The 14,194-nt window shown below is 39.5% G+C and overlaps 1 protein-coding gene across 1 annotated transcript; it reads right to left on the bottom strand.

Moving 5' to 3' along the window:
* Window positions 1-9,035: 9,035 nt before the first annotated feature.
* LOC119898469 (solute carrier family 2, facilitated glucose transporter member 1-like) lies at window positions 9,036-14,192 on the bottom strand. Its single transcript, XM_038712640.1, has 8 exons — window positions 14,059-14,192; window positions 13,441-13,681; window positions 13,093-13,255; window positions 12,642-12,829; window positions 12,328-12,432; window positions 11,985-12,086; window positions 11,645-11,848; window positions 9,036-11,061 (listed from the first exon to the last, which is right to left on the bottom strand). The coding sequence occupies exons 2-8, from the start codon at window positions 13,669-13,671 to the stop codon at window positions 10,870-10,872; spliced, it is 1,185 nt and encodes a 394-aa protein (XP_038568568.1). The 5' UTR covers window positions 13,672-13,681; window positions 14,059-14,192; the 3' UTR covers window positions 9,036-10,869.
* Window positions 14,193-14,194: the final 2 nt, after the last annotated feature.

Genomic DNA, 14,194 nt, shown 5'->3' with positions numbered 1-14,194 from the left:
ACAAAGTCTTCAGACGGATGCCACCAAATCATTGGTACCCATCTCCCAAGCATCAGTGATAACACGGAGCCCAAAGGATACTAAAGTACCTATCCCAGCCACAGCCTGTTCACCCAGCTGCCTTCTGGGAAGAGATATTCCCCTAAGCTATCAGACTCTTAAACTCTAATTCATCCTCAGCACTGCTCCAGTAATGATGTTTATTTCTGTTATTTTTCATAATTGATTCTTTATTAACGTATATTGTCTGCTATGTAGCAGAAGGGAGTTACAAAACTCGATTTCACTCTACAACTTGTATTGTGACAATAAACCTACCTACCTACCTAAATGCGCGAAAATAACCAAGATGTTTGCTACCTAGGCTGCAGTAGCTTCAACAACATCAGCTGCAGTACCCAACATAGTGCAGGCACAGGCATGTGAAAGAATAAAGGAGAGCCATGGCCCCTGCCAGGCAGAGGAGGCAGCGAAGCAGAGGGACAGAGTCACTGTGACAGGGTCGAGAAAGCAGGAGGAGAGTGGAGCTGAAGTGGTAAGCATGGAGTAGCTCAACCAGTAGGGAGGGAGCAAGGAGGTAGGGTCATAGGTGTCATTTACACTGGGGACACTGGGGATATGTCCCTACCACTATTTGAAAGCATTTGATAGAAATGTTCTAAAAAAAACTGCTGGTGATCCCTCACCCATATACAGCGCTGCATAAGCTATTTGACAAGTGTCCTAATGGCTGAGGTGAGGTTATTTTGTCAGCATCGCATTGGCTAATCTCACACTGCTGTGAAAATGACTTGTAGGCTACTTGTACATGTTATATGGAAGCATGTTGCATTTGTGAGGGGGGTCCGACCGATTCTGGTGGGCTGCCTGGGCCAAAAATGCCAGGGCTGTTTTTTTGTCTCAGTCCAGCCCTGGTCCAGGGTAGGAACCCTGTCTTATGGGGGAGAGTGTGACGGCGAGCAGGCGAGGCTCAGGTGGCTAGAAAGGATCCTGTGTCTCCCTCTTGTCTCCCTCTTCTCCTGGCCTGCCAACTGATTCTGTTCTGTCTGTTTCTTTGTGTTTTACACCCATACACTCCACTCACACATACACTGCATACATTGTGATCTGGCAGACACCTACAATTGTATATTTTACTTAATTTACTTATTAAAATATCTAGTATTATTTTCAGACTGTGTGGTTTACATTTTTGTCACTTCCAAAAAAAAAACAAAAACAAAAAGCAGATACACTTAATAAGGTTAGGTAAGGTAAGACTATTATTATTACAGACCATCACATGTGTACTGCATATTGGTGCATTAGAAAAAGTAAACTCTATAAATGGGGCACAGGTTTTAATATACTTTTCCCGAGAGCTATTACAGTTGTATCTCAACTTCTCCGGTGGAATCATAGAGAGTACTTCTTTGACCCAGAGCATAAAACAAGGCAGGTTTCACAGGTTTTCAGTGCAGAAGGATTAGCCTTAGTGCTCTGGGCAAATGCTATGGCATTTGTAATATTGCTTGCCCGGTGAACATTAAATTGGTGTTCTGACGCAGACACCCCAAAGACCGCAAATATGGGAGATCTACCACCCTATCACAAATGTGAGCGACTGCTTCACAAATCCCCACCCAGAAGCTACCTAATGAAATGCACAACTAGAACATGTGACCAAGTGTAGCAGGGCTGTGGTGACATCTCGAAGTACGACTTTAAACTGAATTAAATTAGGGATGTAACACAGGTTTTCTACTACAAACATGTTTCATTTTTATCAGTCTAAAGCTGACTCCAGCATAACCCTACTGACATTATCCTCATTATCTTGTGAGGTAAAGAGGACATAATACAACACAGGCTGAATTGTTGATGAGTAAACTGATCTTCATGAGTAGAATCAGTAGAACCCCCTTTTGATGTAAAGTATGTAAGTCATGAATTTTATCAGTATATAATGTCTGATAACTTTCTCAAGTTGTGCTTTTGCACAGTATGCACAGTCCAATAGATGGCAGCAAACTAGCTTACTTCCCATTAGTCAGTCGTTCAACACACTTACTTTCCTCTTGGAAATAAGGGTCCCACAGACATTTGAATCTCTGTGTAAGGTCCTTCAGTTTGATAAAAATCTTCCTCCAATTTCCAAAAGTCCATGAAACAATAATGTGTATAGAAACCATATAGATCTTGAGTATAGCTGATGTGTATGCATATATACACTGCTCAAAAAAATAAAGGGAACAGCACAATGTAACTCTAAGTCAATCACACTCCTGTGAAATCAAACTGTCCACTTAGGAAGCAACACTGATTGACAATCACTTTCACCTGCTGTTGTGCAAATGGAATAGACAACAGGTGGAAATTATAGGCAGTTAGCAAGACACCCCCAATAAAGGAGTGGTTCTGCAGGTGGTGACCACAGACCACTTCTCAGTTCCTATGCTTCCTGGCTGATGTTTTGGTCACTTTTGAATGTCTACAACCTACACAAGTGGCTCAGGTAGTGCAGCTCATCCAGGATGGCACATCAATGTGATCTGTGGCAAGAAGGTTTGCTGTGTCTGTCAGCGTAGTGTCCAGAGCATGGAGGCGCTACCAGGAGACAGGACAGTACATCAGGAGACGTGGAGGAGGCCGTAGGAGGGCAACAACCCAGCAGCAGGACCGCTACCTCCGCCTTTGTACAAGGAGGACATCAACGTTGGATCGGCCTGTAGTGTGGTTTTCCACTTTGATTTTGAGTGTGACTCCAAATCCAGACCTCCATGGGTTGACAGATTTCCATTGATAATTTTTGTGTGATTTTGTTGTCAGCGCATTCAACTATGTAAAGAAAGGAGTATTTTAATGAGATTATTTCATTCATTCAGATCTACGATGTGTTATTCTAATGTTCCCTTTATTTTTTTGAGCAGTGTGGTTAAAAATAATCTACTCTTAAACTATGTAAATTATTTGTATGTCATTAGAAAATAAGTATTATGGCTATGTATACTCTTCAAATACAATTTCATTTCAACTGTGTTTGTTCTTACTGTAAAATAAAAAGGAAATGTTCTCTCCAGTGTGGTAATTCATCATGTAAGTCTCTCCTGTATACTTTCACTGACTGCCGGGAGAATTGGGGGTGCTATTACAGGTTAGGATCCACTGTAAAACAATCTGTGTAACAGTGCAGTGACTTTATAAAAGGCACACACTGACACATGCGGCAGATCCAAGAGACAGCAAAGCATCACAACTTAGAGGTGCATCATTAATGCAATTTATAAATCCTCTTCATAATGTGTAGCAGGTCAAAACCTGCATAAGCAGAAGAGAAGTCTCATTAATCTGCTTAGTATTACAGCTTTAGATTTGTGGCATCGTGCCAAAAATGTCCTAATTGGAAAGATGGAGCACTGAAACACTCAGCAAAGTAATACTTTAATAAAGTTCAAGTGTTCAAAAAGAGGAAGCAGATTACTTGGCAGGAATTGTTTTGTTTTTCTCACTATTTTCAGTACCAGCACATAGGTAAGGTATTGTTTGCTCGATTGATTAACTTAATTATTACAGTGGGTAAATTGTTGCTGTGTGGATGCAAAATGTAACATACATGCACTAAGACAGTACAAAACAGTAAACAGACCATCAAAAAAAGACATGTCCCAATCCCATTCTACATAATTGTTCTTAGACGATTTCTAGTATATAATGTGTTCACACTGGAAAAGTGTCTAAATAAATGCATAATGCATTTTTCAGTTTGCTCTGCTGGGCTGTTAATGAATACTATATTATACTCTTACAATGCACTGCACAAAGGAAACAGAGGAGCTGCTCACAGCTGTAAAAATGGTCATTTGAAATGATAAAATCTTAGGAAAGACATTTTGCTTTGTGAAGTATAACTTACTGTGACATTTCAAAAGTCACAGTTTGATTGATGTCTGAGCATTGTGTAATTTCCTGTTAGTATAAAGCTTTTTAGCATGTAGATCTTTTTTGTGTACTAACTGCTGATATTATGGCGATTAGTAGTACAGGATTATTATGTAATGTGAATTTGGGACACAGCTAATGCCATGGCAGACACCCACAATAAAATGCAATGCATGGTCCTGCAGCGCAAAATCCATCCATCCAACCATCGTCAACCGCTTATCCTGCGTACAGGGTCGCGGGTGCAGTGCAAATCAAAGTACAAAATTATGTTGAAGATGAAAGTTAACCTTTATAAGACAAAATAAAGGTTTATCATTGCTTAGAAACCCCTTTGCTGCCTGACTGCAAAAAATCTGACTCTGAAGATACCCATAATGGTCTCAAACAGCTTGGAGTCTTCTTTCTATATCTGGAAATTACCGCCAGCAACAAGAGAGATTGTAAAGCATTTTGTAGCAAATATGGTAACACAGCATGAAACGCTAGGAAAAAGGAATTACCCGTTTTCTATGATAAGTATGAGATGTCTGCCTGGATATCGTTGAAAAAATCTTGAATCCTCTAAGATTCTAAGTGGTTTAATATCATTTGGAGAATTGTTAACCTTAGATGTGAGGGACTATACGTGTATGTATCAAAACACTGGTGAACAAAACATTAAAGATCAAGCTTTGTTGTATAGACTCTGGACGTTTTTATGGAATTCTGTTCATAAGGTGTAGGATTCCTGTCTGGAAACTGACTCCAGAGCTGTTGCTCCAGAAAATCAGTTGGAGTAACATTTCGATGCACGAATATTACATTACACTTTCATCCCGCCTGCAAATCAGTCACACTGCTGTTACTGATACTGTACTATCAAAGCTTAACTTCACTTGTTACACCTCCTTTGCCATTCTGCGGCCATCTTCCTCTCTCTCTCAACTGTCCCCCCACCCTGATATTTATTTCTTCAGGGAAGGTTTGCTGGGTACTCATTCACTTGTCAGAATCTACCTGTTTGATGTCTTGTGAAAACACCAGTCTATTGGTATTGGCTGCCGAGCAGTTTCCCCAGAGAACACAGGGGTCAAACGTCCTACTCAAAGCCAAGTTGACGGAAAGCGGTTTGCTTTCTAGGTTTGCCAATGATCTTATTCTGGTCACAGCCAAGTTGCTGTACACTTCAGAACAGCACCACCCACCCATAAAAGATCCTGTCTCTTCTCATATGTAGTGGGATCATGGTGAGGTTAGAGATGCTGCTCTACAGATACATCACCCACACCCTGACATTTGCCGTATCTTTTATCTGACAGCCCTGTAATACTCCTGTTAGACTGACTTTTAGTCAGCACCCATACTTCCTCACATAAATCTGCTCTCATCAGTATTCATTTATTGATTTCATCCCTGTCTCATTTTCATCATCAGTTAAATCTTCCTCATACACACAGCCGCGAATATATGGCTTGTGGATACTGTGGGTTTATACATAGAAACAGAAACTGAATGTATAAAATATCAGCTGCAGCTGCTTGATATTGATTTGCAGCACTGTTATATAATCCATATCTCAGTTATTTCAAAGCCTAAGGATTACTTTCAAACTTATTAATAGTTTTTACCTGGATTGACCTCGTCAGAGATACGAGTCTGTTTCTTTCTCACAGTGAGGATATGTTTTATAGCACATAAGTAGAGGATTAGGGAACAATCAAACACAGAGGCTCCAATGTGTAAAACATTGCTTCATATTCTGACTTAATATCAGGGACATTCACCGTTATGGATACATTTGATGCAGTAGCAGTGTTTATTGAATGTATATGTGTATTGTTTAAGGTTTAATGTGTTAATGCATGTTTTAATAGGTAATCAGTCCACAGCAGAGGCTAAAAGTAATCTGTAGTTAATTCACTAAGAGTAAACATTTAAGGCAAAAAAATAAACAATGATGTTTTTTGGTTTAAAGGATGATAAAAGTAAAGGTGTAAATCAAAATGGGACAGTAACATGCTAGAAAAAACTAGAGCTGGAAGGTCAGAAAACACTTATGGGGTCAGTTAAATTACTCTAAGCCAGACCTATCTTACCTTTCCTTGTTACATCAACAAAGCCCCTTTAGAAATATTCTCAACACAATGGTCACAATAATTACACATGCATGAATCCAAGGCAATCCATGGAAATTGTGCTTTTTTATAGGGGTCGGCTAACCTTGTGTACACCATATCTCTTCTTCTCTAAGGATTTTGATCCCCTCCCATCTCCCCTTCCCCTCACTGAAATCAATAAAGGCAGGACATGAAGCAACGTCACAGTTATATTTAACAGCAAACATGCCTTTGAACTGGTTGCCCTATCCATTACGGAAAAGGGAGGGATTTATATGTATAATAAATAGGGAGGGAGATATGGAACCTGCACCCAGGGTCCGCTGTAGAAGGCGTTTTTGTTCTGCCCTGGAGGTTCTGGCTGTCTCACTATCTGTCTGGGCTCCAAATTCTCATGTGCCAGAGCATGATCAAACACATTCAAATGCTTGCATTTGCCTGGGCTTCTCCTGCATCTTATTAGTCGGTATTGCTCTTGGCGACCTTGAGAATTGCTTAAAATTCATAGGAACAGACCAGGATGTCAGAATGTGTTTTGGTTGTTTGCTCTCTACTGTAAAAAGCCGTTTTGCAAACAGTTTAAACCTTAAAGGTCACAGATGATGGATAATTATTACACGCTAATGGTTGTAGGTGTATGGCTACTGTTCCGGATAAAAGAGCGAGAGCATCAGATCAATGTGAAATAAGAGATTCTGGTGCAGAGATTTAACAGATGCCAGAGGACATGCGTTAAGTGAAGCACGTCAGTAGCAACTAAAAACACTAATCTCATTCATCTCGAGGTCATCCATGGAGGTTAACATGGACTCATTTTTTTTCCACTGACCTCACTGTGGGGAGAAACTGAGAAAAGCCATGCACCTACAGTCTTGTATGGTGGTTAAATAAACCTGAAGAGTAACATTAAACCGGTCATCCAGTGTCATAACTGTTTTGTAATAGGTTAAAGTGAAATGTGAGGTATTTTATTTGAGGCATAAATGTTTAGGAAAGAGAGAAAATGTACATTCAGTCATTGTGGAATCAGATCATATTTCTAGAGTAGCTATCTTTAATGATACCTTTAAAGACAAATAATCACATCTGGTCACTCAGATGGTGAAAAAAAAAAAAAAAAGATCATTAAAAATGATTTCCAGGTTTATTTTCTTGGTAACATTTGGCACTCATGTTCACATTTGAACTTATTTCAACTCAATTATGTTTATGCTCAGTTCAGTCACAGCAAGGGGGAGTTTAGGAACACTTTTGTTGGTGTATATTGGAAATATTTTGCAAGTTTCGAGTTATTTTGATTTATTGCATTGTAAATATTGAGGTGGTTAGCAAACTTGTTCTCTAGTGTCTATTTGTAGCTATTTTGGGGTGATGTGTTGTGTATCCTTAATGTGTTAAAAGGGTTTGGCCAGCCAGTATACATCTCCCTCCTGTGTGTCATTTAGGGAGGTCAACTTGCTTGATCAGTTGTTCAGTTTTGTTACAGTTCCGTTTGCTGTATTTTGTGTTGTGTTCTGTTTTGTTGAATATTACATTTTTCTTGCTTTATTTTGTATCTAAAATATGAGTCCTCATTTCTGCTTGGCCAGTCCACTTACTGGCTTTTCCAAGCTGTCCGCTGTTTATTGTTCTGGTCCAAGCTAACAGATCTCATCAACTTCGCGTCTATACGCAGCAGACAACTTCTTTCAGCAAAACATCTCTGATAAACTTATTGTGTGCTGCCTGCTTAGCACCAAACAGCCAGATATTTCCTTCAGGTGCAGACTAAGAATAGATCTAAGAAAATTGTGATTGTTGGGCTTTCATTGATCAGGTGACCAGGAAAAAAAACTCAAAATAAATGTTAATGTTTTTCCATGTCTATTGGATATATCCTTAAATAAGCAATGTTCTGCTAACCCGTTCGCCATATCAATCTGTAAATTAATATGTTAGCATTGTGTTATAGCTTGTTGTGCTGCCCTCAAGTGGCAGAAAAACTTATTGCAGGTTTAATTCCAACAACAGTAAAGATTTATCCCCCTAAACTTGAGATCTGTATGGATGATTTCTTTAATTCAGCCATTGAACTACAAGACTGTAGAATCATTCAGGAGGACATCATCCATCACAATTCATATTTCTGAAGAACACATTCCAACACAACCATATGCACAGATCTTTTATTATTACAAACATCAGAATATGCTTTGTGCACTAAAATGAAAACACTACTGAATGCATCTCATTAACACAATCCTTACATTTAAAATCAGAATTAAAATTATTATGGTAGATGTACAGCACTAGTCATTAAAGCTAGGGTATGCACTGTTGGAGAAACTAGCAGAGACAGCTAGATTTTGTAAGTATGCAACCAAAAAAAGCAGGCAGGCAGGCAAGTGCTTATTACAGTCCTGTGACAGATCTGGATTTGTTTTTCTTTCATTTTTGTGTCAGAGCATTTTATTTATTGATTGTAGTTTAAATGTTAAGAGAATTTCAACAAATATTAAAAAAACCCAGCTTTAATTTATCTATAAAAAAAAATTCTTGAAGTTAAATATTTTATAAATTTGGAGTGGGTGAGACTGTAGTGTTTCATATTTACATCATGTTGTGTGGTTAGACCACCAACCTGTGCCATAAGAAGATTTCTAAGGCTAAAGACAACATTAAAAATTAAATGCCCAAGCAGAACTGTGAATGTATGTACATAAAATACAGTTTTGATATTTGCCATAGACAATCAGTCAGAGTGGGGAAGTTTCATTACAATCATGACATGATTTTGCTGGTGAGGATAAGTGAAAGGCACACAAGACAGAGACTGGATGTTACACTGCTTTCCAGGATGAGAGAGGTAAACCATCCAATGACAAAAGATACACTTTAAAGATCTACTATTTACACAATAATTAACAACTAATTATGGAATGATTAAACCGGATTTTGACAACAGAGTTGGATTTGGATCAAAGCCCTCATTTCCGTATGAATATTACCATATTTACTCACAACTGGCCTGTGTGTGTGTATGTGTGTACACAATTGTATCATTTGTTCACAGATGTGAACAAATGATACAATTCCACACATTTCCATTTCAAAAACATCAAGTAATCCATCAGCAGTACTTCAGTCTTTCTTCAGTAACAAAGATTCCACACTGTGAGTCAAAAACAACTGAAACAACCTCAGTTTTTGTTTCAGTGACAAAGAAATATTACTGTGAATAATAAAGTGCTGCTAAAAAGATAACTTTCCTTAAACAACGCATTTAAAGAGAAGAGAAGTTCGACAAATGATACAGCAGTCGTAGACAGTGACTTGTACAGCTAGGCAAAGTGAGCCAGATGACACAGGGGGGGGTATCTCCACCAGCTACAGTATACAGTACAGTACACAACCAAAAGAGAGAGAGAGCCTAAAATACTGCAGAATTTAGTGCACAAGGCATAAAACAAGCCTTGCACCATGTGTCCGCCTCCTAGGACACATAATGAACATTATGGAGTGGAAGGAACACTGGGACACAGGTGAAAAGCACTTTCAGGATAATCAAAACCTTCCAAAAGGCAGACATTCATTTTGGTCCCCGTTCTTGCTTTATTTTTTTTTTAAGTTGCTTTGTAGCTGTCACAGAGGAACAGCATGCAGCATTTCAGTTCCTGTTTGTGTGATCGTCACAGCGCTCAAGCCAATTCACCAGACTGTGAAACTTCATGTGTAATCAAAAATACCTAAAGTGGAAATCATCCATTGACAGAAGCTTTCAGTCTGGATCAGGCCAATCTGACCTGAAACTGCTATAAAGTGATAAGGCTGGATGGCTGGAGGCAGAGGAGGCTTGATTTCTTTAGACAGGCACTTAAAACTCACAAATGTTCTGAGACAGATTTTTGGTTTTGGGGCTGTTGATTTTGAGTGCGTACTTATCTCATGTCATGGAAAATGGATGGATGATTTATTTATTCACTTCACTGCCAAGTTAAGTACTCTGGTTTCTGTGCTGGTACTGTTCCATGTGCACAGTCAATGTCAATTTAATCAAATGTAATGGTAAGAAGGAATGATATAAAAATACATAAACGGTGAATTAATCTGTTTTGTCTTCATGACCATCAATCTCTAAAACATGACATTTTCAGTAAGAAAAGTTTTTGTCCTACAATAAAAAGAGTAAAATATTGTCTGGCAGTAGTAAATAAGTAACAACAATATCGTCTAATATATTTCATTAAAAAGTAAAAATAACTTATTTATTGTCAGTAGAGAGTTGGGACCCTTTTTTAAAAGGACATTGCACCATCTGGTGGGGAGAGATAAAGTCGAGCTGCACAGCATCTACAGTGCTAGAGTCTACAGTGATACAGCTTTACAGTATGATTGATAAAAACATATTTTGCACATTGAACTGATCTCTACAGCTACAGCGTTCTTTAACCGAATAACTAACTGACTATATTGTAACAGGCTATAGAGAACAGAGCATAAGCACATAGTATAACATACTGAGAGGAAAAAAGTTTAAAAAACTTGGTTGATTGAAGCAGGCACTCCTTTTCCTTCTTTAAAATATCTTTAAAATATTAAAAACCTTCCCCATCTACCCTCAACTCCTCTCTGCACATCTGCCAGGCGACATAGTGCCCATCAAGTTTTTGTTGCCACATTTGACCTGAGAGGGGCAGCGGAAGACATCATGCTGGAGAATCACAAGGAGTTGCTCTGTGTCTGGTAATGGCACCCGAAATGCGGTGACAGTATGAAAATTATTCTACCGATGGATCGGTCTACTTTAGTTAGTAGACCCTTCTCATTCCTTCTAGGTCTGAGAAAGAGTTTGTTGGAAGTTAAAAACATTCACTCAGAGCTGAGAATCAGCTCCCAGGCTGTTGAGCTCCTCCGGCGAATGCTTTTCAACAGGAGTCTGTCGGAAGCCAGCCGAGATCTCGTCAAACGTCCGGCCCTTGGTCTCCGGCACTTTGAAGTAGGTGAAGATGAAGAACAAGAGCAGCAGCACAGTGAAGATGACAAACACGTAGGGGCCACACAACTCCTGTGAAGAGAGATAAGAGAGAGACAAGTATTAAGAAGAGTCTTAACAAGGTTTACTGACCTGACAGTAAACAGATTAATTAAAATCGTAAAGATGGACAGCAAAACCAAACGTGATCTCATTTCAAGACTTCACAAAATGTACTGGTAGTTGTAGTAAGCAACTAAGCATCTGTCGCCATGGTCAACATTAGTGCATGATGAGTGAAAACAAGTTTGATAATTAGGGCAATTTAGACATGTTAAATCTGCCATAATTAATTGCCCTAATCTAATTATTTGGTCTACTCTAATTAATTGCCATAATCTAGGACGTTTGTAATACAAAATGTGAGATAGAATCAGCTTTGCGGGAGTAAAGATAACATTTTTTAATTTTTTATGAAAAATCAACAATTTCTTATAAATTTGACTACATCCTACCTATTAACTAGTTAAACCTCAACTTTGTCTTATTTTCCATATAATTGGTACCAAATTACATAGTTCTTTCCAGGACACTCCCTAAGCAACTATGGACCCACTACCTCACAAACACAAATACTATATCCAAATGTTTACTCCTGTCATTTTTTCCTACTCACCTCTACATACTGGAATCCCATTCCCACTATGAAGTTGGCAGTCCAGTTGGTGAAACCAGCTACAGCAATGGCTGAAGGCCTGGGTCCCTGCGAGAACAACTCTGCCACAATGAACCAGGGGATGGGACCCGGTCCCATCTCAAAGAATGCAACGAATGCAAAAATGGCCACAATGCTCAAATATGACATCCATTTGAGCTGGTCCTATAAGAACAGAGGGTAAGAAGAAGGTTAGTTGCTGGTGCTTTCTCAGTGGGAATCTTGACAACTGCCTACAGCAAGTAATTAATTTTAGCATAAATCACAACATATCGAGATTAAGATTTGAAGAGAAACCTACCAGCAGAGCCAAGGCAATAGTCATTAAGATGGCAGATCCGGCCATTCCCAGCAGCCCCAGCATGTGCAGAGACCTACGTCCTGCACGTTCTACGACAAACAGCTACACCAAAAAGTAAACAAGATTAGGAACAAGGTCAGTGCAGTACTACAAAGTAATAAACAATTTAAAACCTATACATCGTTTTTAAAAGCTTTGACTGCCACTTTCTACCTCAGATATGTCCACTAACAACAATAAAAGATCATTTCTGGGTGAAGATACCTCTACTACATGATGCTTTTTTATCTGTACTGTAATGGTGATTTTCCTTAAAAATGTAACAACGTTATACTGGACTCACCGACACCACAGTGAAAGCTGTGTTGACAACACCGGCTCCAATGGTGGCGTAGACGGGCTGCTCAACCCCGGCTTTCTCGAAGATACGAGTAGAGTAGTAAAATACCTAAACAGTACAACAATCAATCAAAAATTGGACATAAGAGAGTTAACTTTCATGATATCTTCTTATATTTCTGATGTGGCTCTATCTATAGCATGCAAATGTGTGCCAAGCATGTCAGGGAAAAGTGACTGTTTCTTTGTGTTTTCTTCAGAACATCAGTGACAGTCGCAGAAAGAACAATGGGATCATGTCTAGGCCTGGACACTTACAGCGTTGATGCCAGACAGCTGCTGGGAGAGCTGCAGGACCACAGCAACAATGAGGGGCTGGCGGTAGAGGGGCGAGCGTAACAGCTCCACAATGTTCACCTTCTTCTCCCTCATCATCTGCCGACTCTCTTCCTTCATTTCCTGCATGTCAGCGCTCACGTCTGTGGTGCCTCTGAGCTTCTTCAGCACTGAAATGTGCAGAGAAAAAAGTCATTGTTAACTCTGCAGCACTTTTTCTTTTCTGTCACTTTTTGTATCCTTCAGATTACGTCTTTGAACAATGAAAAAAGAGGCCCATTGGATCTGTGATGGGATAGAAATATCTAAAACTCACTCTCAATATTAGATTAAAAAATAATTAAAAAGCATGCAAGGACATATCAGTTGTAACAAAATACATCTACTTCAAGCTGTAAATGCTGTGACCTCTTGAGTGTCTGTGTGAACTCACCAGCCTTAGCCTTGTTCTCTTCGTTCTTATTGATGAGCAGGAAACGGGGGCTCTCGGGGCAGAGAGGCAGTAGGATGCACTGAACCACTGCAGGGACGAAGGTGAAGCCCAAGAGGAGAGGCCACAAGTTATCGTTGCCCATGATCTGCTCCATTCCAAACACCTGAAACAAGAAACAGACACACGTCACACATATGAACCACAAGTGCAGGTTCTAGCATGCATCTGAAAAAATGGCCTGGTAGGATGCACAACGTTGTATTGTTATCTCATAGGAAATTCACCACACTTCACTTCAAATGCTACATTATTAAAATTAAACTACTGGATCAATTACTGTGCACCAACCTGTGCAACGAGGATGCCGATGACAATGCCGAGCTGGTGGAGGGTGCCCAGGGCTCCTCTTAGGGATGTTGGGGAAACCTCACCCACATACATTGGCACAAAGCCTGTGGTGAGACCAGAGTAGAGGCCCACCACGAAACGCCCGATGATCAGCATTTCCCAGGAGCTCGCCATTTTTGAAAAGCCCATCAGAATGGCTGAGATGAAGGCCAGGATGTTGGCCAGGAGCATAGAGTTCCTCCTGTAGGCAACAGAGAACAAAAAATCAAGTAATTCTGTCCTCTAGACCAAAATACCAAATCAGTGAAAAATATATAACATTGTTATATATACATCCACAGTGTGTGTCTGAGTTTAAAAGCTGTTCTTTAAATTCTGAAGGTAGTGTGTAAATGCTAGAATAGGTTGTTAAATTGCTCTTTAAAAACATCATATAACTACTGCAGTTGTAAGTGTACTATCACATTGTACTGAAATGTTTCAGTCTACCTATCACGCTTTAATTTTGAACTTTTACTCCTTTAAATGGAGAAAAAGTGTCCAGCGCAGTCCATTTATTTTAGAAAAGCCCCAGGCTATTGTGCATATTTTAATGAAATGGGTTTATTTTATTTTTACCTTCCAAAGCGATTGACAAAGAGTCCGACAGAAAAGGAGCCAAAGATGCCACCAACAGAGAAGATAGAGACAGCAATGACCAGATGGCCGTGAGGGAGATCTTGGTGATGGGCTCATTGTAGCGCTCAACCCACGT

The sequence above is a fragment of the Micropterus salmoides genome, unplaced genomic scaffold, assembly GCF_014851395.1.
Source record: "Micropterus salmoides isolate LMB-PRFRI ecotype aquatic unplaced genomic scaffold, ASM1485139v1 Ms_hic_scaffold_1154, whole genome shotgun sequence".
Taxonomy (NCBI): Eukaryota; Metazoa; Chordata; class Actinopteri; order Centrarchiformes; family Centrarchidae; genus Micropterus; species Micropterus salmoides.
This window is presented reverse-complemented; position numbering and strand designations above follow the sequence as displayed.